This window comes from Chamaea fasciata, unplaced genomic scaffold (assembly GCF_029207755.1).
Source record: "Chamaea fasciata isolate MVZ Bird 193981 ecotype frontalis unplaced genomic scaffold, bChaFas1.0.hap1 SCAF_6, whole genome shotgun sequence".
Taxonomy (NCBI): domain Eukaryota; kingdom Metazoa; phylum Chordata; class Aves; order Passeriformes; family Sylviidae; genus Chamaea; species Chamaea fasciata.
The window spans coordinates 38,778,749-38,803,467 of NW_027094091.1; the positions used below are offsets into that span (position 1 = coordinate 38,778,749).

Consider the following 24,719-nt stretch of genomic DNA (forward strand, 5'->3'; position numbering starts at 1 on the left):
GAAGACAGAACACATATATTAAGGCCACAGTCCTATGGGACTGCAGTCACAACACTAGTTTTTCCAGAACTTCCTCTGGGGGTAAACACAAGAAGATAACAAACCCTCCAGATATACAGCTGCATATTAAAGGCTTAAACTTAACAAAAATGTATATCTTGTATGTAAGAATAGCTATCTAGCTAGCAGTATAATGAAGCACAATACACAAGTGAATTTCTGGCAATGGTAAAAATGCAGAATATTTGGAAAACCAGCTTAAAATCAAGAGAGAAGGCTATAAAAAAATTCTTTTTGTCTAAGGAATTGTCTAAGGATCAAAAGATAGATCAAAAGAGTTTATACAGCAATCCATTTGAGGAAGAAATTCAAGGAGCATCAGATGGATAAATTTAACAAAGTGAACAAAATATCCAGAACAATATGAAAAATAAAGACCATACACACAGCTCTTAGGGGTCACTACTGTTTGCTTACATGAAAGGGAAGAGATGGGATTTGTCAATGACCCAGCATTCAGCCCCTACTTACCTTGGGATTCTGGTCCACAGCTTTTTTCATGTTCTTCAGAAGATGATTGTTTGGGCCACCTTCTTTCTCATTAACATAAACTATTCTATCAAGATCGGGAAAATTTCGGTTTAGATCTACCCCTTGGGCATTGCTTCGACCAACAAACCAGTCTTTAAGTTCACCAGGCTAAAAGAGGAAAGTGAACACAAAAGGAAAGGAGATGAGTAGATCCAGGAGACTACATATCAAGCTTTATATGGGTATGTTTCCTTCCCATGTGCTTGAGAATAAGAAGGGATCATGCAAGAGAAAAAACTCCTGAGGCACCAAGAGCTGAGTCAATTGCCCCTATTCCTTCCTAGAGCTCTGTGGGGACAAAACCAACCTCTGTTTCACTGAGGGTCTTGCAGAACAGGTTATTCTCTTATGGCACACTTGGACTAAAAATGAGTAAAATTACCAGCAGTATCAGATTTTTCAGTGCCAGTGGTGTCCTCCCCATTGCCTCACACCCTGATTGTGAATTACTTGTAGAGAGAGTCACAGCACCTGTAGATTTATCTGGAAGCCACAAGGAATGTTTACACTTGTTTCGAGTTCCTCTAAATAGCTTCAAGGTAAAGAAGGATCTTTAACTTTATTTGAATCTTTTATTGTGTATCTCAGCCTTGTTCCATGAAATGGTAGCAATGAAAATTTTTGCAGAATTATTTCTTCAAACTGATTTTCTAAAGTAAGTTTTGGTTCTCATTCAGAAAATGCCTTCAGAATGTATAGTTTTCCCTAGGTTCCCTCTGTAAGCTTTCAGTACTCTTTAATGTAGGTTAAGCTTGGTTGCTGGTTTTAATCTTGGGGTATATTGAATCTACTGTCACGCTCTGTGTACAGGATCAAGATACTCTAAATTAGAAGACGGGCACTAAATCAAATCTTATTATAAATCAGATTTAAATTTTAAGGCAACCATATAAAAGCAGGTGTATGTTGGCTAAGGAGAAAAAATTTCAAGTAATATTACAGGACCTCTACAGAGAGAGATTTCAAAGTAGTAAAATGCCACACCAATCTGAGGACAGCTTCTGCTTCACTGCCACGAGAGGGAGATGTACAACCGAATATAAAGAGTCTGTGCATATTTTTAAAGATATGAGAATCAGTTTAATAAAGATCTTAATAAGGTTTGACTTATTTAATCATAAATAGCCACATGAGAAATTTCAATATTTCAATATTAATTTAAAAAATAAATATACCTTGTGAGTAAGGAAATTCTTATTTTTGTTTATAACAAAATACACACCAGAATCTGTATAACTGGGTTACTATTTGACTTCCATTTGCTAATTATGCACTAATGCATTATATGTTTCTTGACTGAGTCATCACCCTAAAATGCATACTAAATCTTCTTGACTAATACCTTAATTAAAGTATCTCATACACGAAATTAAAAATCACAGTTATTGATATTAAGATGGCTCATAATGTTTGTTGTTTTCGGACCAAGCTCTGGTGAACATGAATAATCTTTAAGTGTATTTGCAGGGGAATATCCTTAAAGAAAACAAACTTTCCCTTTTCTAGCCCTTTCAAAACATCATTTATTACTAGTTTAGGAAGTTACGTGTTGAAGAAGCAGTTCATTCAGTGAACTTAAACATAAACATAATTAAATTTTAAAATCACAGGAGACAAGGCTACTTGTTGAAAAGTCAAGCATGAAGTCCTCCTTGTTAAACATAACGAGCCTACTCTACTATCAGGAAATATTTTGGCTTTGGTGTTTCATTCAACAATTGCCACCAGGAGTCCATGTATCTGTAAAACTGCTAGTCCAAGAGCCATTATGATATGAAGCTGACAGACACTGATAGCTATTCTTATACACATAGCCTTACAAACCTGGGATGCTGCCTTCTCAAAGCCATCTGGGTTCAAAGATGGCATGATATGGATACGTGTGCTGTGGATCAAGTTGATAATAGTATCATTTCCCTTCTGGTATTCGTTACACAAGTACTGCGCCAAGAAGATGAGTAACTCCCTTCCAACAGCTTCATTCCCATGCATATTCCCAACATATTTAAATTCTGGCTCTCCTGCAAGAAAAAGGAAGAACATGTCTTAGAACAACATATAAAAAGTCACCCATAGACTGGATTACACAGCACACCTGAGATGTGGGTATGACTATTAATACAACTGGGCATGGTATTCCCAGGAAGCTTCAAACCTCCTTCAGAAAAATGGATTTAGGGCTTTTTCTAAACTCAAGCTTAACAAATGCTAATTAATATTCAGCCGCTTGCCAAAGGCAGAGCGAGAAGAACAGAGGACAACAGTGTGCCAAAATAAATGCTAAGCACCGACATTATCACTACTGTTGAGATCTAATGCAGTTGATGCATCAATACTACAAAAGTGTCTCTCGATGACATAGTTTTAAAATATATATACTGACATTAACAGAGCTTCTTATCTTAACTGTTCTCTCCAAGATTAACTTAAGCTTATTCTATTACATATGCATTAAACTGCAATTCTTTCATTAAAGCAATGCCAGTGAACAGCTGTTGATCACAGTGATCTGAAAAATCTTACTCAGCAGGTGTTTTGGCTATTCAGCTCAGACTTTATGAACCAAGTGCCACAGCCTAACTCATAAAGTCAATAAATTCCATTTAACATTCTAATAAACATAATTAAATATATGCCTAAATATTCCAAATATAGATATAATCTATATTGAATGTTCATGTGTATATTTAATGTAAATTTTATATGTATTACATAGCCATACAAGACACATATTAAATGTGTAATATATATGCAATATATGTTCTCTGTTTAAAAAAGCCATCCAATATTTGCAACTGCTAAATAGTCTCATTCTCATGAACACGGACATTAAAACCACACAACATACGTCTTATGGAACAGTGAAGGATTTACCTTTTAAAAAACTACATTTTGGGCCCTCACTCCAGAGAGGTTTTAGTGTACACATAAATAACTGAATGAGATCAGGAGGGATGTCCTGGAACTAAAATGAGAAATATGCTATTTTCTAGGCTGAAGCTCCTTTTCCCCTATGCTTTTCATTTTAAAATGCAGTTAACTGTTGTAACTGCTTTAATCAAACATTCAGTTAATTATAGGCTCTGGATAGTCTTCAACCACACTTTGTGATAGTCTTTAGCACCATTAAAGGGGCAAATTCAAGCCAGGAAAAATGTTACACAAACAAGACCTAAGTAATTGCTAATCAAGCATGCAGCTGTATCTACTTATGACCCTTCAGTCTGTGCTTGTTAACCTTAATCCCGTGATGAGATGCTAGCACATACAGTGCTATTAATACCATAGCTTCCTTTCCTTCCAGTTAGGTTGGTTTTATAAATCTGGATTCATCCCTGAAATGTTTTGCTAGACAGGTTTAAAAGTTTCCTAATTTGAGTGAAACAGTTTCATTTTATCTGACAGAAAGCCATTACTGTGACTAAACCCCTCCATTTCCTCTTTTGGCATTGAGATCCTATTTACTGTTTCTTTCTATCTACTAATACCAGCAAATGCAAGAGATTTAATCATCCAGAGTAATCAGACCACAAAATGAACCTGATCCCATGAAAACAGATGGATACTATATAATGAAATACGCAGCACTGCACATCATGTGTACTCAGAATACTCACACACACGTACATGGGCATGTTGCTTACAGGGAAAATGCTTCATAAACTAACAGGCAAATTTGTTACTCCTGTAAATATGAACACAGCTACATTTTGCACCTGTGCTTTTCCCTAGGACATACCTAAGGAAGCCTGAAGGAGAAACATTTTCTTCTCATTCCCAGACCTGTGCATTATTCCCCCGCCTTTCTCACCCACTTGAATTTTACAGGCCTGCTTCAAATGAGTAAAGAGAAACATATGTTTCCCGTAGGTTATTACTTAGCCTTCCCCCCCAAACAATCGTTAACATGGTTTAGAAGAGTTCAAGGAAACAGTCACACAGGGTCCAGAGTGAGCCAAGAGTACAGCTTTGCATCTTCAGTGCTAATGACCCATCCCAAATAAGCCAGAGAGAGGTAACGAGTCACTGTAGATACAGAAAGTGTTTCCTATGAAAAGTGATTGAAGAGGTCAGCCCCATTTCCCTTAGGTCAAATATACCAATCATTATGTCACAGAGGGCTTGGTCAGGAGAACAGTATTTCCTAACACCACAAACAAGAGACTGATTTTCGGTGAAAGAGAATAATGACAGTTTCTGAAACAATAAAAAAAAAATTACACAACTCATAACATAAAGATTAGTTAAAGTATCTAAAAGCAAATGTAAAAAGAATGAAAATTAAAAGAACAGAGAGCTGAATAACAGCCCTGCTTCAAAATGTAAATTTTGTATTTATATTTTATCTCTCTTGGACGTTTTCTTATCCCTGTCTCTGAAGCAAAGAAAGCCATCTCCTATCCACCCTCTGGCTGCAGAGAACAGGAATGCCTGGTCCATACCTCTGTCAGCTCCCAGCCCTACCACGTTTTTAATTCTAGGCACAGCAACCAAAGAAATACTGGGTTTCTGCTAAATATAAAGTACTGAATTTCATACTGTATCCAAAAACCTTAGGAAAACTCATTCATTTCATCAGGGCAATGCAGCCAGCATTCCACGCCCACTACTGCACCAGAAAAGACCAGCTGCTGCTGCTGCCTCTCCACTGCATGGGCTAACAATGACCTCAAAAGCCAAGGGTACCAGCAATCAGGTCATTCAACCTTAGCACTTTATGGTTTCCCTGGTCTAGTCATAGAATATGTCCTGCCACACCATTTCTACAAGTTTCAGCCTTCTCTAAGCCCAGCCCATGGAGAACACAGCCTCTGGGTCACCTGTTGCCAGCATGCTACTTAGCTAGAGGAAGAGCTGCTCTTCCCATTAATCCTTCATGAGCCATTTAATGCAGACCTTAATCACCCTTCATAAGGTTCCGTAATTGCAACTGCCTCATAGAATTTTTAATTTTTTTAAATTAAAAGACTCTATAAATGTCAATTTGATGAAGAACTTTTAAACAATGTCTTTGAACCAGTAGAAAAAACTCACTTCCACTGCAGAACTGGAAGTGGCTTTAAAGCAGCTTGAATAAATAATAATTGCATTTCCTCATTTATTTGACCCCACAGAAAAAAGTAAGATTGTTTTCATGAATTCCCAGGGTCTAAGATAAAATGAACACAAAGGAACATTTACATTGTCTGAATATTTAAAATTCTTCTTTAATGAATTTTATTAACTTTCAGATGATATATCTTGACAAACGATAGCCTGTCATTCACAGTAGCAAAAGTATGTCTTCCAACAATGTATGGCATTTATAAATGCTTACACCTAATTTCAGCTCAAATACAGAGGTTTGTGATAAGGAATGAATGAGTGAATTCTAACATAAGAAATGAAATGCAACAATCAAGTTCATAAATATCTTAGTAATTCTGGTGAAACATAAGCCATCATATCATTATGGCTTTTAGAAGGCTTTTACATCCCTCTTAGATAGACTATGTGTGGTACATTCATTACAACCTCATAAACGATTGAGGAAAAAAGTATTTTAAAACATCATGCTTTTACGGTGCCTGGCAAACATTGTGAGTGTCACCATTTGCTTCTGCAGTTAATGTCAGCAAAGGTCTTCCACAGTTTCCTGGGAACAGCTTGTACATCACTAATGCTAGACAGGTCATCCAATTAACAGTGAGTAACCACTGCCATTTCAGGTCAGGCTGTGTTTGTACAGTAAAGACGGTAATTTTCTAAAACATAGGGACAAAAAGTTTACCACCTACTAATTACATACCCTACAAGTCAAGGCAATATCATGCCACTAGCCATGGTCTAATGTCAAGCAGTTAGCCTTAAAATGTACTGTATTGCACTTGTGGAACTGAGAGCCATATGGGAGAAAAACAAAAAAGTCCTGGGAAGTTTAAGTGCATAAGGAACTCTTCTGCAAACCACAAATATCCTTAAAAAATTAGCCCTTCTGCTTTCCTGTATTTCTTATGGAAAAGCCAAGAAAATTCCTGCAATAACAAATTTAGTGTTTCTGATTACTTACAGTTGCTTTTTTAATATGGCAACCAGCACACTTCTCTTGCAGATAAATGGCAGAAAAAAATCTCAGAACCTTGCTGGCAAGAAATTCATTCATTAAACGCTATTGAAGACTTTTTACACTGCAAATTTTTATTAGTATTTCAAAGAGAAAAAAATTATCTGGAGATCGACTACATGGAAAACCAAGGATTATAAAATGGGTTTCTCCTTCAAATATATATTTAAAAAAAAAAAAAAGAGAGAGTAAAAGAATACATGAAGATGCAAGATAGAAAAGTGAACAAATTTAGAAATTTAGATTTCTAATGCCCTGTAAACTAAAAGTCTTGAACATGCCTCATAACAGCATTTCAATGGAAATGTTGATCTCCACAATGTGTGGAGAAAATGGCATTGAAAGACAGAGCCACAATGCAGTATTAGTTTCTAAATAACTGGATAGACCTGTAAATTTAGGACAGCATTTACTAAGATGGTAGCATTTGTCAGCAGCCTTGCTGAGCAAGAAACTACCGGAAGGTTCACAGGTGGCTTATGTGAAAGCAGAAACAGGTCAACAGTCAACACCAAAGATATTTGAAGAAACTAGTATTTCCCTTCTTTGCCATTCACAGCTAGAAAATACACTGGAATAAAACAAGATGAAAAGAAAATCAAGGATCTTTTGGCAACCTCATGCTTTAAAAAAACCACATGCACTTTTAACAGCTATGATTTAAAATCAGTTTCAAGCACTTTCTGGGAATTTTTATAATTATTTAAACACCACTTCTTAAAATCAAAGTTATCAGTAAATTCTGTAGAACATATTATACTTGCAGTGAAACTCACAAGCAGCAGCTGTTTCTGCTGGCCCTGACACATACAAATTAAGATGAGAACTCCATTCTACTGAGTACAAAGCCCGTCAGTTGGGCTTCAAACTAGGATCTTATGTGTCCTTGCATTGGAAATTAAATTCTCCAGACAGATTACCTCATGCCCAAGACAGCTATTTCCACCACAAAAGTTCTGGATGACTCAGTGCCTTCTGCAGGTTTCCAGCAGCCCACTCTCACCCCGGCAGCTACAGAACTTGGCACAGCCTCCCACAAAAAGCGGGCAAAGCACCTGCTCAGCTCCTGCAATCCCCACCTACAGCTCTTTGCTGGCACATCCCTGTGATCTTTCTACAATATGTTGCATTTACACTGAAGTGTTGCACAACGTAGCACTGCATTCAGAATTTTGGGAAAAGCCCACTTGCTTTGGCAAGGAATACAACAATTTTTGCCTACTAGATTGGTGTTACTGTGCACAAACTGATGGTTCTGTCCAATAATAATGGTGGTGATGCTTCTATAAATCATAACAAACCACTTGTAAGGCGAAATAAGTTTATTTATTTAGTCAAACCCTTTTAACTTAATAAGAAACACTGAGATGTGATATGCACAAACCCCTCATTTTCCGTAAATGTGTTAAAAAGGCCTCTCAAGTTCAAAGCAGATTTTAAAAATCATCAGAATTTTAGAAGCAACAAATAACCTTCTATATATACATCTGGATTAACCAAATTGGTTTTATAACAGATTGCATTTCTCCTGCCCTGAGAAAACTAAACAAGACATTGCATTTACAGAATCCCTTAGTGTTACAGCAGCAAGTACCGTTAGCTCGGCACTGAAGATGATGTTCCTAAGAAACCCAACACAAAATTGCTTTTCACCCTTACCAATCTGTGAGCCACTCTTACCAGACTGTGGCAGAGCACAAAACCAGGTTTTTTGCCTACTTAGCTTCTGCTCTCACTGTTAGGAAAAAACATGGATGAAATCGTACCCTGGCATTCTCTGTAAATAACACTACAAAGTTGTCATGAGTGACTCTCTGTCCTCTGTGATGCTGGCTCTGGAATGTAATAGATTCATCTCTTCCACTGTGCTCAGTAGGAGAGGAGGATTTTCCATTTATAACAATTGAATTTTCATTTCAAAAGCACTCACTGTACCCCTCAAGTTTTGGTTGGCAGATAGAGCAAAGATTTTTTTTATTTTCAAGCCATCAATTTATCATTGAAATGAACCCAGTTACAAGAAAGTTGATACATAATTTAGACATGTATTCATGATGGTTCCTCATCAAATTCACTTTAACAAGCTTTCTCTCTTCAGCAAACTCTAGAATCAGCTTTTTCACTTCAGCTACAAAGGTACTTGCCAGTTATCAGAGCACTTCAAAAGGACTGAGCTCAACTATCTCATTCCTTTTGCATGTAACAAATATATGGGGAATTTCAAAGCTAAACTAGTTCAAACGCCTGCTGCCAGCAGGAGACACATTTGGGCTCTGCTTTTCCTCATCTTCATTTCATGAAGAGAAGAAATAAAAATCAGAAAAAACCTACAACATTTACATCTAGATTCCAGGCTCTAAAGTCAAAGAACTGGGCAGGAGTGCTGGACGAATAATTGAAGAAACAAAAGCAAGGTCTCCCTTATTACTAGAAACAAACAAGGAGAAAGTCAATGAAAACACTTAAATAATTCTTTTTCCAGTAAATCATACAGGCCAAATTAAACATTGCTTTGTAGGTTTAGATAGAAGAAACGCTTTACTATGAGGGTGGTGAGGCACTGGAACAGGTTGCCCAGAGAAACTGTGGATGCTGAATTTCTGGAAGTGTCCAAGGCCAGGTTGGAACAACCTGTCTAGCGTAAGGATCCATGCCCACATCAGGGGAGCTGCAACTAGATGATCTTTAAGGTTCCTTCAAACCCAAACCATCCTATGATCCCCCCTGCCATATGGGTGGCCAAAAGCACAGAAGTGCAGCCATGAGCTTGTGCAGCAGCAAATTCCAAGCTGGAAATGATGGACACTGTGATTTTCCCAGCAGTGCCCAGAGCATAAAGCAAATCTGAGAAAAGCTGATGGACTTAAGTTAGGCCAAGGCTCAGCACAACTCAGTGCAAGGCTGTTTTCCAGGAGGAGTGCAAGCTTGAGTAGCATCCAGGGCTGCACTGCCTTGGGCCCTGGGCAGCACCAGCCCTGAGAGGGAAGCACAGAGCTCATCGTCACCCAGCAAAACTCCCTGCATTGCCCTCCCCATAGAGGAGAGCTATTTCTGACTGAAAAGTACCACAGTTTCTGTCACAAGGACATTTTGGGTCCTTAGGGAATATATTTTATCTGCTTAAGAGAAATAAGAAATAACTCGTGGTAGGCCTCCAGACTTGCTCCCTGGATTTCCAGGAGCCTTTCTGAGGCATCACAGTGGCACTTGTTACTCCACCAAGGCTCCTGGTACTGGGTGTTCCTTCTTGGTTGGTAACTGGAACATTGTTTTATTTCACTGCTATTTTGTCACAATCTGACACTGTGTGAAAAAACGTGTGGGCTGCTGATCTGTGATTCAGGCAGATGATGCTGAAGTGCATTGGTCATTGCTAACAGAGAGAAAGGGATAAAATTTCCTCAAAAATGTACCCCTGCAACAAGTCCCTTGTGTAGACAGCATGTTACCGAATAAGAGTTCCTTTTGCACTGGTTTATTTATTCAGCTTCCCTTGCTTAGATGAGCCCGAATATTTACTGATCTTACCTTCTTTGATTAATGGCCATGGAGGTTATAAAAGTGTTATAAAGTGACCTTTTATAAAATGACAGAAGGACAGAGGCAAAGTGCAAAAGTTAATTATGCTGTTAATTCACTCCTATGTGGAAAAAAATATGAAAAATTGACTTGTGATGACTAATAGGGACACCATTTACACCAGAACACAACCAACCTGATTTATGTCAATATTCTCAGAAACCAATAGATACCCAAAGAGCTTCTTTTAGTCTTAAAAATTATTTTATTATCATGCTTTTGATATAAAATTTTTAACATAGTTCTGTCATTTCAAATACTGGAGGGGGGGGGGAAGGGAGCAGGTTTACAGAAAAAATGCATCTGCGTTGTAGCCTTAAAAGTATGGCAAACTCTGTGACACCAAGTAGTAAATCTCAATTGTACTTGTGCTTCAGACAGGAGTGGTTAAATCATGTCAGTATAAAGCAGAAGAAAAGAAAGGTTAAATGGGCAGAGAGTGATCAACACTGGTAGAGCAACACTACATATCCAAACACTGCAATATTGGCTCCAGAGGTTTTCTACGTTACATAAAAGTTTTAAATAAAAATGGGTATGGTACCTTAATAATTTATTTATAGTCACTCAGGTAGAAATGCCGACCTGTGTGCTTGGAGAAGGTCTGTCTGTTCACACCCATGTATGCTTGAAATATAGATACCCTTGAGAAAATACCTCCCATATCATCCTACACATAAAAAAGAAAAGAAGCAAAAAAAGAACTCCTAGCAAGATAGTATAATAGTTTACAGAGAGGAAGCTAAACTGGTGCAGAGGCTAATAAAATCAAACTTCATGCGTAAGAGGAAGAAGTGAATCATACAACAGCTTTATGACTCAATAGTAATGATGCAGATAACTGAACCAGACAAATCCCTTGTCTCCACAGCAGATGTGAGTGGATCCAGAAGATTTTCAGGAGATGTTTTGCCTTTAAATAAGGGAGATGCAGACAAAAAAATCACATATGGACATTGACCCTGACACTGCAAAGCACAGTACAGCTGTATAGCTGAGACACAGAATAGTCTTCATAAGATAGAAATGGTTAACAAAAAAATCTGTAGTGGCTTTTAGGTCTGCTCAGAGCACACAGTGCAGCGTCGTCCTAAAACCAGGTATTTTTCCTCACATAGGGAAGAAACATAATGCTTTTTATTTTCTCAATTTTCGTCAGAGCTTCCCTCCAAAGAGTAGTAAGACATCCCTGCATTTACAGAAAGGACTTTTGCACATGGTCTGAGTCAAGAACAGCAGAAATTGCAATCCTGACCTTGAACAGCACTCTGTAAGCACAGAAAGTCAACCAGCAGCTGAGCAACCACCTATTTTATAATGATCCCTATGTATGGGAATAGAGCTCTGTGAAATTTGGTACAAAGTGAACCTACCTAGGATTTATTCTAAGTGCACACACAGAGAAAGGCTACTTCAAAGTAACCAGGCACGTTCCTCACAAAAGGGCAAAAAATAGCCATGTTCTACCATTATGCCCACTACGCCTCCAATATGCCAAGGACATTAAAGGGCAATGACCAGCAGGGTCAGTAACCAAGGAGTAATTCCTAGCACTCTCTAATTACTGTTTCCTCTGAGCAATACAAAGCAGCTACAGATAATCCATCTTTTGTGGTCCCTTTCATCTCACTTGAAACTTCCTTTCTCTTTTATGTTACTAGCAGTACATCAGACAAGCTCTTTTTTGACAATGCCGAGGAAACATCATGTTAGTGAAAAGGTACATCTTATCCAAGGAAAATTTTGTTCATTAATAAAATCCCAACGGCTTTTGTTACTTCTATCAGTGGTATCTGAAATCAGTCTGAGCATTTTTACCACAATTCCTGTGCAGTCACTTATATTTTTTTTTTAGTAAGTGTAACAAAATACTGTGAGCTGAGATTTTGCCACACTTCTGAAATTCAGAGCAATATTAAAGCACTGAAACCAGGAGGAAAACAATGCCCTACCTTCCAGATTTATTCCATTTTATTTCAATTTTTGCAGGTGTAAAAGGCTGGCAAAGTATAACAAAGAGGTATAGCAAAATCTGGCATGTTTTAAAAGCTGGATTCATACGTTTTGTACCTTCACTCAAAATATTCTGAGATTTGTGAAATTTCTTTTCTCATACATACTGTCATTATTCATGTCTAGAGAGCCCATGAAGTAGCTAATTGGCCAGCCCACAGCAGAAAGCATAATACAGCCAAAAAGCATCTCCTGAGAAGCCCTACAGCAATATTCTCACTTGAGACATTTGTGGCACTTTGAGAAGGAAGACTTCTCTAAATGAAGAAAAAAGGGAACCTAGGCAATAATAATGCCAATCAAATAGGAAGACAATGTATGTGGTGCCTGATCCAAAATGCATCTATCAAACTCCTAATTTTAGAACAATAATACAACAAACAGAGGAACAGTACTGAGTAGTGTGGCTGCAAAACCTTTTCTAACTGTATGCAAACACTTCTCTACCTTTGTGTTTGTATGTGGATACATACATCCCATAAAAAGGCAGGAACATCCCTCACTGAGAGATTCAAGCAGGTCATCCCCAGGTCATGAAAATTATTTTCGTGTTTCTTTTCACTAACATTGTCTTTGATCTAAAGCACACTTCTAATTTTAACTAATGAAATTGCATTTGCAAATACTCAAAATCATATGAAAAGACAGATTTGGCACAGTTCACAAACAAAATCAAAGCCACATGATTACAAGACAGACAGAGAGAAAACCTCCTGGGAAGTGACCCAGTATTCCCTGTTTTTATTAACCCTGTTACACCTTATGATTCAGTAGTTCATTCTTATTTAATTAAGCAATTTGGAAGAAAATCCTTTTAATGAAAGGATGATTTTTTTGTGTTAAAAGACAAAGTTGTTTGGATATTAGCTTTCCAGTATTTGACACATTTTCTACTTCTTTTTTTATTTATACGTCACTTTCTCTTTCAACCTGGTCTTAACTTTTATGATCACAGTGTGATGACTGCCAAAAGCATGCTTCAGGATATTTTTTCCAGCAGTCTGCTAACCCATAAAGAAAAAAAAAACAGTTTCAAAATGTCACTAATCTAAAAAAAAGTGTTCAGATTTTAGGAACACAGAAAGGGAAAGGCAAAGAGACTAAAGATTACCACACTGACCACTAAAAACTGCACCTAATAAAAGGCGACAAATCTGGCAAAGAGCGGCCAACACATAAAACTCACCAAGGCACACTACTAACCCTACATGAAGGAACTATGCTTTTCTCCCCGAACAACCCAGAAATATTTGACCTGATTCTAACCATAGAACCATTCTTCCTCTATATATAGTATACAACAGGGACATTTTCCCTTTTAGCTGTAGTAAAAAACAACACTGAAATTACACTGCGAGTTCAGTTTTTTATCTCGTTTTCCTTTATCTAAGACTTGAACCATTAAACATATACATACCTTCAGCATATTAGCACTGGAGGAGTTCATCTGGAATGTCAAGTCAAGCACTTACTCAGGAGTTTGACAGAACAGAACAAGGCATTACAGACTCAAGCAAAAGCAACTTTGAGAAAAGATTCTCCAATGACTCCTGTAAATTCTCAATCAAGTTTTTATTTCTGAAAAGATCCTTTCTGGGTGCAATTTTTCTATCCACATTTGGTTTCTATCCACATTTAACAAATTTTTTAAGCAAAAGCTTTTCACCTATTTATAAGTTATCTGAGGGTAAAAAAAATACAGCCCCTATTCAACAGCTATTTTATTTTCAAAGATGTTTTCCTTGCAGTTTTGTACCTAAAAAAAATTACTTTTTCATGCTAGAATTCTCCAGGTGGTTTGTTTTCACTGAAAGCTTCTCTTCAAACCAGGTATGAGCCAAAAGATTTTACAAAGCTTGACAACATCATCTCGCAAGATGAGATATAGAATCCTGACACTATTTGAAAAGCTACTAGAAAAAAGTGTGCAGAAAGGCACAAGGGTGTAGTGGGGTGTCGATGCCTAACTGCCTGATTTTGCTTAAAAAGGAAGACAGAAGGAAAAATCACATCTATGTTACATTATTGCTATGCTAAGACAACTATTTCAAACTCTCCCCTGTTAGAGAATTACTCTATTTTTAGAGGGAAACCAAAGCAGCACTTAGCAATAAGGCTATGCTGGGGTCTAGTGCATTCCAGGATCCCAGGGTAAGCTTTTTGTCTCTCACTGGACTTGGAAGTCTAGTACTGCAAATTCATGAAAGTGACAAACTCAAAAGGTCTGCTTGTAAAAGATTTCACACTGGGAACAATGCTGTTATCACATCTTACACTATTCAGAAGGCCCCATTACATCTAAATAATCCACTTAACATGTCAAAGGAAGCAGGATATGAGGGCAAACCTCAGTTTAAAAAAAAAAAAAAAGGTCCAAGAGATAATTTCAGGAACTGTGAGTTTCCTGATTGGAGCAGCTTCTAGGAACAGCTTCCAGACTCCCACCGAAATGTTGTTCTTTCACAGTGCATAACTTACAAACAACCAAGCTAGAAGATAACACTGTAACATAAGAAGCCACACTTTATCAGGTTTTCTGACCCTATACATTATACACGCCTGCTGTGAGCATCTCATGCTTTGTCTTTACAGGCAAAAATAGTCAAACCGTGATGTTTTTCCCCAGAAAAAGAGAGATTCCCATTTAAATTTGCTTATTAACGCAAAGTGGCTTGAGTGAGTCAGATAAAGAAATACGAAAAATCACTTTACTATGCTGATCACTAAACAATGGACATAAAAAAAAAAAAAAAAAAAAAAAAAAAAAAAAAAAAAAACCACCAAAGAGCCCCCCCAAACCCCAAAAACACACACCTAAAAAAACGAACACATCAGTGAGAGCTGATAGTCCTTCCTGGCCAACATGCACACAAGCATGATTGTAAGGGATAGTCACAGTGCAGAAAGCCATTCAGGATTTTAACCACGGTTTACTTGAAGTTACCACTCCAGCAGTGGCAACTTCCCAAACAAGCATTAATGCCACTGTCACCAAGCCTGTCCCAGCCTCCAGGAAAGGAGAGACACCACTGTGCCATCACTGAACAAAGACTGTACCTGCTCTCGGAGCATCTGCTATGTGAGCAAAAAAAGAAAGAGAGAATAGAACCAGATGGCAAGCACAGGGCAGGCCATGATCTTAGCACAGACCTCATTAACCCCTTTTCCTCCCTTACCTTTAAGAACTGCTGTGACAAAAGGAAGCATTAAGGAGAGATCTGAGGAAGGATATCAAGCGTGGCCTCTGACACTGCTGTGGGGAATTTGTTTGCTACCTAAGATGTCACAAGAGCAAGTGCAAGAAAGGTCGTTTGAAAATTTGTTCAGTGGACAACAGAAGCATCATTAACAGACCAGAAGCACAAATTACTATTTTAATTAACCTTACACTGAGGCTTTAATACCTACTAATACTTTGTCTGTTAATGTTTCAACAGCAACAAAATCAAGTACCAATCCTAAATAACACTCCAAGCCTTTGGACTCAAAGAAACCTCCAAAACAGGCCAAATAAGCAATATTCAGCTCAAATAGACAACTGAATATGAGTGCCTTTTTTTTTTTTTTTAAGGGACAGTTCAAAATGAAGAAAAGGATGGTGTAAGAAAAGCAAGACTGAGCAAAATGAAATCACTTCGCTGAACAGTTAGTATGAAAGCAAATGAATAATGGCAGAGAAAAAAATACACAGCACTCACTTCTCATTGCATTGAATTTTTTCTTGACTATATCGCTAATATGGTTCCACTAAAAAGGAAAAAAAATTAAGCTGTATGATATTTTTGAAAGTCTAGGCGGCTGTACTACAGAGCTTTTTCTTCATGGATTTTCTCTACAGAGATATCCTAACAGATGTAATTTTGGTATCACATCAATGCACACAAGGGAAAGCAGGATGACACATGATGTTCAGCTCCTATTTACTTATCATTTGGCTTTATAGCTACATGTTTCTATTTACATGAAGGAAGGAAATGTCCTATCTTATGGTTTTATTTTAGGTTTGCTGCATTGCATTTACAGTCACACAAATACACCTACAAAGGAGAACACAAGTCTTGTGAAAACTATGTCACAACTGGTGAACATAACATTTTTCAGGTAAATTACACAAAACTAGAAAAGCATTTTTATTGTATCTTTCCTGCGTAGGCTCATTTAAATCCCATGAATGTTCTAAATCAAAATACATGAGAGAAAGACAGTTATTTTTTAACCAGTTAAGTGAGGAAGACACAAAAGCTGACAATGTCTGCATAGACATTTTGCCTCCTCCTTCTGCCAGATTTTGCTCTGAAATATAACTAGACAAAGTTGAGTTTTTTCCCCCACAAGTGAACGATGTAAGAGACTGCAAGCATCCTGGAGAGCCAGCATCCAAGCACCTGTCAAAGGCGATGGTCCATAACACAATAATTTTATTTTTAAAGTGAATCTGGCTGTTAAATTCATCGGAAAGAGAGTCAGTGCTGATATTCAGATATATTGTGATAGTTCAGATTCACGCCTTTATTGATATAGAGACTAGAGTGTTCTTGTTCCTCTTTGAGCATGCAAACTCAAAAAGCACTTCTGGCTTTTGTGAAGGGCTGGAAACATTAATTCATAAAAAAACAAAGTTCTACAGAATACGGAAATATTTTAGCACTTCTGAGATTTGAAAAAACAATGTCAAACCACATTACTCCAAATCCTGTGCCAAATTGCCTACCAACTGAATAAAGATTATTGTCTGAAGTGATCAGACTAGAGTACAATACTACATTTAAACATGTTACTGGTAGTGAGCAGAAAAGTAGCCTAAAGTTAAGTTTGAAGAGCTGACATAAAGATCACCACACCGATTCATAATATCATTTATTTATTTGCCTATTTATTCTAACTTCAGTACCCACATTTTAATGAAATGTTAAAACCCAGATGTCTGAAAGTGCAAAACCTCCATACTTCAAATGCATAAAGACATATGAAAGATACAAGTGTTACGATCTGGATAATTAACATTCTCTAGTTTTTATTGTTTCTTTTTTTCCATTACATGTGGTCCTAGCTACATTATTTCATACAGAAAGAGAGTTTCTCTCTTTAAAATTATTCTGTACTGAACTTTTTGTTATTGTTTGGTTTGGTGGGTTTACTCATTCAGTTCTGTGGTATGGGATTACTCTATGACTCCTAGATTTGACTGTGATTAGTTATAAAGGAATAACAGATGTAAACAGACGGGCACAGCCAAGCATGGGAGGCAGTAAACCACAGAAGCAGCCCAGTAACTGTTCTAATGAGCACCCTGTAAAACACACGTGCATTCCATGAATAATGCACTCTGAAGATACACTGCATTCAGTGATACTGTGCCTTTCAGAGGTCTGAAGAGACATGACAGATCCCCCTCAGAGCACATTTTCTGTTAGATGTATTTTTTCTGTCAAATACAGGAAATTGAGATTTTACTTTGGCATCAATATTCTCTGCCTGGAGATACTGGATACCTGACACATTTTGCTGGTAAAAATTCCTAGTGCTACTTTTTTTCTTACAGAAACTTTGATTGTAGGCAATTTCAAATAATTACTGTGGAAGAATCCTGAGTAGCAGACCAATTTAAACCCCACTTCTTTTTAAGCTCAAGTCTCTCCACTGGGTCTGTACATTGCAAAAACTATCCAAAAAGCAATGAATCAAGCCAAAACCATCCAATCAATGTTTACATAGCAGAGCTATAAATCCTACTTTACATCCCAGTGCACAAAAACTTCATTTCTCACCATACAGGCTTGAAGAGGGGATAGGAAAATACACTTTTTCTCCTTTAACATTTTTAAGGCTATGGCATTGTAATTGTTTTCATAAACCTATGTCCTATACATAAGGTATAGCATTAAGACAAAGTGTCTTTTTTCCAAGAACTTCCAAAAACTTATCTTCTTTCAGAAACACTTGTGCATATTTAATTTATCTTACCATTTACAGAATGTTAGAAATGGAAGACAGAGGGACTTATTAAAACTACTTACTCAGAAGAGAAGTTAATTTAAAAGAACCAAAGAAAATCCTTAGTATATGCTAAGATTTCCTCTGGAAATCACTGTGGAAATACAAATGATGCCGTGCTCCTGTAGCACTTACATGTCCTTCATTCTGGGGAGCAGGAGGCCAGGATTTCCTGAGGTTAAAATACAATACAGAAGATAATCACTCTTTGAGTTTTTCCACCAAATCAAAATATTCCAAAAGTTATTGTGGATTTTAGGGTGAGTTAAGAGCTAAGTTGCCATGAAAGGTCAAACAATAAAGGCAATTGCAGAGAAGAATACAAGACCTGTGTAAGCTACTCTAAGCAGACAATCAGATGAAATATGAAATAATATACCATGTCAGCCTCTGAAAGGAACAAGCTCAGTTCTGCTGCAAGGCTTGTAAGTGAACAAAGGCAGCAGTCTCACAGCATTGCAGCGACTGGAAAACAGCACTTTGAAATTCAGTCACTTGCCCAGAAGGTTATTCCATGATTCAAGGTAACGTTTTTAAGAACAGCAGAGAAATACCTTGAAGAAATTGGAGGTCCTCTAAAGTAAAGGGTGAGGGAGAAGAAATTTTCATTACAAGGGACCCAGAAAGAGAGAGGACAACAGGAAAAAGGTGTAAACCTTACAGTCTGAGCTCAAACAGTGCTCTCCCCTGAAGCCTGAGAAACAGAGGAGCCACGCAGACCACTGCCCTCAGACAAGCAGTGCCTCAGTGCTGCGTGGTCCGGGAGATGGAACCAGTTCCCCCAAGTGCTGTGCTCAGACTTGGAGACAGGTAGCACTGGGCCACCACCTTAATGTTTCCATGGCCTGGCTATAAGGTAACAACCAGCTTTTCATCACCATTCATCCTGCCAGACCAAGATCCCAGACCAGTCACCCCTACCATCCTGCTGTTTCTACGTCATCTAAAATTGCAAAGAGTCACCACACTGGCAATAAGAAGGACAAAAAGGAGAGGAGGGGGACATCTTCATTGACTTCTCATGCCGCAGACAACTAAGAACAAGCAGAGAATGAACATTTCTGGGGATTTGTGGGGGTTTTTTGGGGTTTTTTTTTTTGTTTGTTTGTTTGTTTTTTATTAATTTAACTTTCTAGCTTCAATCCTACTAGATTTTTTTCCTGTGGGTTGTTTGCTTTTTTTTTTAATATATATTTGATTGTTTTCTTACTTCATGTCTTCACCTTTTTCTTGTAAACCATCTCCTCACTACTAAGTTTCAACAGTTAATTACTTTCTCTCTGATGAAGTATTCCACACTGAATAGTGGTTTCCACATGTGACCTCACCACGCCTTAATCCTTACCCTTTGTTTTCTGTCCATCCATCCTGAAAAATACTCAGTTTGGCACAGTAATAGCACCAATTCACTGGAGACCTGTTGGACACCCAAAGCAGCAGCAGCAGCTATGTGCCCTGGCTTACTGCCCAGTTAATGTATTTGCATTTATGTTGTTTATGGCCTTGACAAGCACTAAAGCAAAAGCAGTGCTTGGCCTCCTAGTGGACCGTAACACTGGGGTTGTTTATCCAAGCACTTGGAACTGATGGAACATCACATGCATTGGAACAGTGCTGGGACATGCACTGTCCCAGTTCATGTGTCAAAAAGTGACATTATTTTAGCTGCTGCCTCTACAGACCCAGTGCTTCAAAACTTAGTGCTCCCTCTGAGCAGTTTTTTAACCTTCCTCTCTTACATTTTCCCATTATATCCATCATCACAGTATTCTTACCTCTGGAAAATATCTTGTAGCCAATTGCTACTTTCACTTACATCAGTGAAAACCTAGATCAGTGAAAACCTAGATCAGTGAAAACTTAGATCAGTGCACAACATAACTGTTTGTAGAAAAGCCAGCTCATTTCTTCCACAACTGTGTTGACTTTACCATCCAGGCACAAAGCATTCATCTTTCTTCTAAGTGAAATAAACTTGATTTAAGTAATAAGTATCATTAACAGTGATGTTTTGGTCCATGATACAGACCAAAATCACATTTCAAGTACAGATTATTCTTAAAAGTCAAATGAATACAAATATATATATATATATTGTGATTTTACTTTTACTAGAATCATGAAGAATTTTGCCCAGTTCTTTCTCTTCTGATCATTCTAAAAATGGTAAAACTTGATAATTAAGAACACTTCTTAATTCATTGTTTGCACTCCACTTATCAGTGAAATGTAATTCCAGAGTCTGTCTACAAACATTGCTTATGATTCATGGTTCCTGAGGAAATTTCACAGAGACACAGGTCTGAAACCATAATTATGACATTATGACAACTTTATGAGTTGACATGTCAAATGCAGTTCAGCATTTCCATGGGAAAAATTAAAAGGTCAGGAGTTTCCCTCCAGAGTTGTGATTAAAAGAATTAAAACCAACAGAAAAATGATGTAAAGAAGTAAACAACAGAGAAAGAACTTCAAAATTATAACTAAATCTTATATTAATATCCAAAGTGTTCCGTGAAGAAAGAAAACATGTTTTTTTAAGAAATCATAATAGCTATATTCAATTTGACTACTTTAAAAATTATATTTCTTTTGTTAGGGAAATGTGAAAAAACAACCATTCTAAGAAGTTTATTAACACAGTGGTATCAAAAAGAATGAGAACAATCAACTTCATCTTTGTGATATCAACTAGAGACACTATTTCACAAAAAAATACCAAGGAAACCCTAATAAGAACAATGTCATCACCATTTCTACAAAGAGTATTTCTTTCCTTGCCTCTTTTCACAGAATACCTCCTATTACAATACCTCCAATCCCATGGGGAATTAATGTCTCACACTGTCGAACATCATTTCTTTCTGAGGGTGCCAACCTCCAGCTTATTGGGAAATATAATAAATTCTTATCTGTCTTCATTAAAAATTCTGTGATGTTTCCTTTCAAGGGTGGGTTGTTTATCCCGGTCCTTTATTTAGCTTTCAATTCGAACAGCCCCACTGCACAAGAAAATCTTGTCAAAGGAGGTGTGAAAGTGGCATGGACAATTTTAACCTACTTAAGGGGGTGACAACAATGATGGAAATGCAGGTTTAAGCACAGGCTAGCACTACAGATAAGCACCAAAAAATTCCAGTTACAACACGCTCAGGCTCTTTTAACAGAGTGGAAAACCTCTGGTAACACTATCATCTCTACCACTGGATTCGGCCACTTGACTAAACAAAGCATATTTTCTGGTAGAACTGCGGTTTTATTTGTATAATGGATACCCTATGAAGGGATGAGTTTGTGCCTCTCTCTTCTGAATAAATTTGTCTTCCACACATATAATTACCCACATATTAATAATTAAAAAAAAAAAAAAAAAAAACAACTTTCCTTGAACGTCTTCTTAACTCTCGTGCGATTTCAGAGTCCATTTGAGTCTTGGTAAATAGGCTTGCCATGATTCTTCAGAGCAAATACAACTGAAAAGATCTCAAAGCAGACAGATCTTTTTAACTGGCATCAAAACACTTCTTTCCCTTTTGATATAGCCTACAGAAAATCCTTCCTAGAATAGTGGGCACTCAGTAAACATTTTCTCCTACCACACTACAATTGTTCACATAGCAACACAACAGCACTCTTGGGAGAATTCTGTTTCTTTTTTTCTAAAGAACTTTCACAGACTTTAACATTAGCTAGATTCTTTCATGTCTTTTCTCCATTTGCGGAGAACTAAATGAAACAGTTATTCAAGATGCACCATACCCCTCTAACCTATCTGCTCTTACCCCTTCAATACATGAGAAAGTTTTAGAAGTTACCTTTGGTATTTTTGTTCCTATTCTCTAAGGCCACTTCCTTTTTAAAGTTATTTATGTTTTTTCCCTTTGAAATTACTGAATTGCAGACAAAGCAAGCTCTTGACTTGAACATAGTTTAAGTGTAGCAGATCTTTGAAGCTTTTGAGCCTAATGTGAACATTTGAAACACTGTTTTCTGGGGTATCGTTCGTTTGGCCGCCTACCAATGGTATTCTGGTCTGCCTTCATCCTCTGGTGAGACAGGACCGCTGTGTCCACAGTGTTACAGATACTGACCTCACTCTTGCAAGTCAAGCAAACAGGCTGGCCTGAGAAACCTTCTCTGAGTGTTCTGTTACTTTTTTACTGAGCTGATAAAAAGTTCAAAAGATCTTTTTCTGTAACATGTAATGATGCTTCAAGTTTTGAAAAATGGGTCAAGATATGCCAGGAAATCACCTGAAAAAAGACTTGGTAAATAACTGGTGAATTTCAATGATCCATGTAAGACTGACAAACTGAGACTTGAATTTCAGCTATAGCTTCAGGTTTCAAACTGGTTTATAATTGATTAATTTTATGAGTTTATTCATATTTATTAAAACTAATTTAATCAAATTATTTAGGGGAAAAAAAATCTTTGTTCAAGTGAAACATTGCCACTGAAGAATTACGACCATTGTAGGAAAGACCACTCTACAGCATCTTGACTGAACCAGGAAATCAAGGAATACCAACACAAGGCAGCAGACTTTTGATTTTTTGACAATTCATAAGTCAAAAAAAATATTTTTTTTTAAAACCACCAAGACTCTCATGTTTTTAGATGGATAGTTTTTCTCTTTTCCATTTTGGTAATTTTTCACAGAGCAATATCCAAAGAAATTTTTAAAATACATTTTTGCTTTTCAAAGCTTTAAAAATCAAAAGCAGATCGGAAAGAGTTTCTCATTTGATTTTGATGTTTGGTTTTCAGTTGTTGGGGATTTTTGATCTCCCCAAGAGCTTAGCAAAAAAGCCTGGTCCTTGAAGTAGTCTGAAATTTTAATTGCTACTAGGGACAGTCAAGCAAATAGAAAACAAAATCAGAGTATCAATTCTGCACATGCTGAAGATCATGAATGCTTTGCTAATAACACCAGTAAAAGCAAACAGTCCCAATTGTGTATGTCACAATGTTCATGATTATCTGTATATGACTAGAAATGGGAAAAGCATGGGCTTCACATTCTGTATCCACCCACCGTTAAACCTTTCACTGGGCACACTTAACAACAGCAAACGACTTCCAACAGGAGACCAGGCATAATGATGCGCTAATTTGTCTCTGCATATTATATTCAGACGATCTGGGATTAATTTGTTTATCAAACAGAAGAACTGACAAAATCTCACAGCCATTGGTGCTGTGCTTATCAGCTTTTCATACCACTGCTTCACAAAAAGGTAATTGCAGCATGAATATGAAGGGCTGGAAAGTTTAGCAGGTATCTGTTTTAATGCAGACTCCTATCTAAGACAAGGACTAGAGTTAAGTCTTTCCAGTCTTTTAATTTTACTTTTTCTTACTGAGCATTCCAGGAGCTTTAAAGATCAGCTCAGCAACTACCCCAAAGACAGGTGCACCTTCACCAATCCACATTGATAAGCTTCTGTTACAGAGCCCAGGAAACAGATTCTTTACAGCGAATAGTTGAGAGATTGGATTTTACCTTTCCATGAGGATCTTTTAGAAGATTTCTGATACAAAATGTGCAGACACATGAATATGTACACACAATCACATGATTTTAATTTACAGCAAGTTATTTCATATTATTATTAGTGGCTTATGAAGACAGATACAGCCCACCCTTGAGTCTTGCTTTCATAGTACTTAATAGCTTAAGCAATATATCAAACTCTGGATCCCTTGATCTCACTGGCAAAGCTTCAGCTGACTTCACTGCAGGCAAAACTGAATCCCATATATATTTTCATGCTATTTAATTTTGACTGATTTCCTGGAAGATGTGCATTCATCACTGTAAACCACTTAATGGGAAAGCTGGAAGAAGCAACCCTTGACACGCACTTATGCATGTCTGATAAACTGCTTCAAAAATTAAACACGGGCAACCCAATCTGCCAAGTAAACACAAAGAGAAATTATTCTGCATTAATTTCAAAGTATTTTTAAGCAACAAAGAGTAACAAGGGTAACCAAAGGGAAAGTAACAGAAAAGCAGGATATCTGAACTGAATTGGACCTATGTCTAGCCTAAAGCAATGACAGGGAAGAGTTTGATCCACAGTCCTGTTTTTTGTAAAAGTATTAATGGTGAAATTATTACAAATTCTTTTTTGCTTGCTTCCACTCCTAGACACTAAGTTAGACCCTGTACACTTACTGTCTCTTGTAATCCCATGCTGTTCTGGCCAGAGGTTTCCATGTGGACAATAGCTGCAATGATAGATCCCAGTTCATAAGGGACTGCAGCAACCATCTCGCCATCTGCTGAACCACTGATGTCATCATTTGTGTATTCCTTTCATGTATCTAAATGTAAATGTGATGTCTATCTCTGTTCAAAGCTTTGAAAGGGACATTTAATGATAGAGCTATAAATAACAGAGGAGGATCTCTATTTGTGATTCTTCCC

At 37.3% G+C, this 24,719-nt stretch overlaps 1 protein-coding gene across 1 annotated transcript in view; it reads right to left on the reverse strand.

Moving 5' to 3' along the window:
* The window catches only part of CPE (carboxypeptidase E), a 56,830-nt gene that overhangs the window by 16,598 nt on the left and 15,513 nt on the right, over positions 1 to 24,719 (reverse strand). The window contains 2 exon segments of the mRNA XM_066186027.1: positions 532 to 699; positions 2,416 to 2,612. Coding sequence (XP_066042124.1) covers positions 532 to 699; positions 2,416 to 2,612 — 365 coding nt within the window.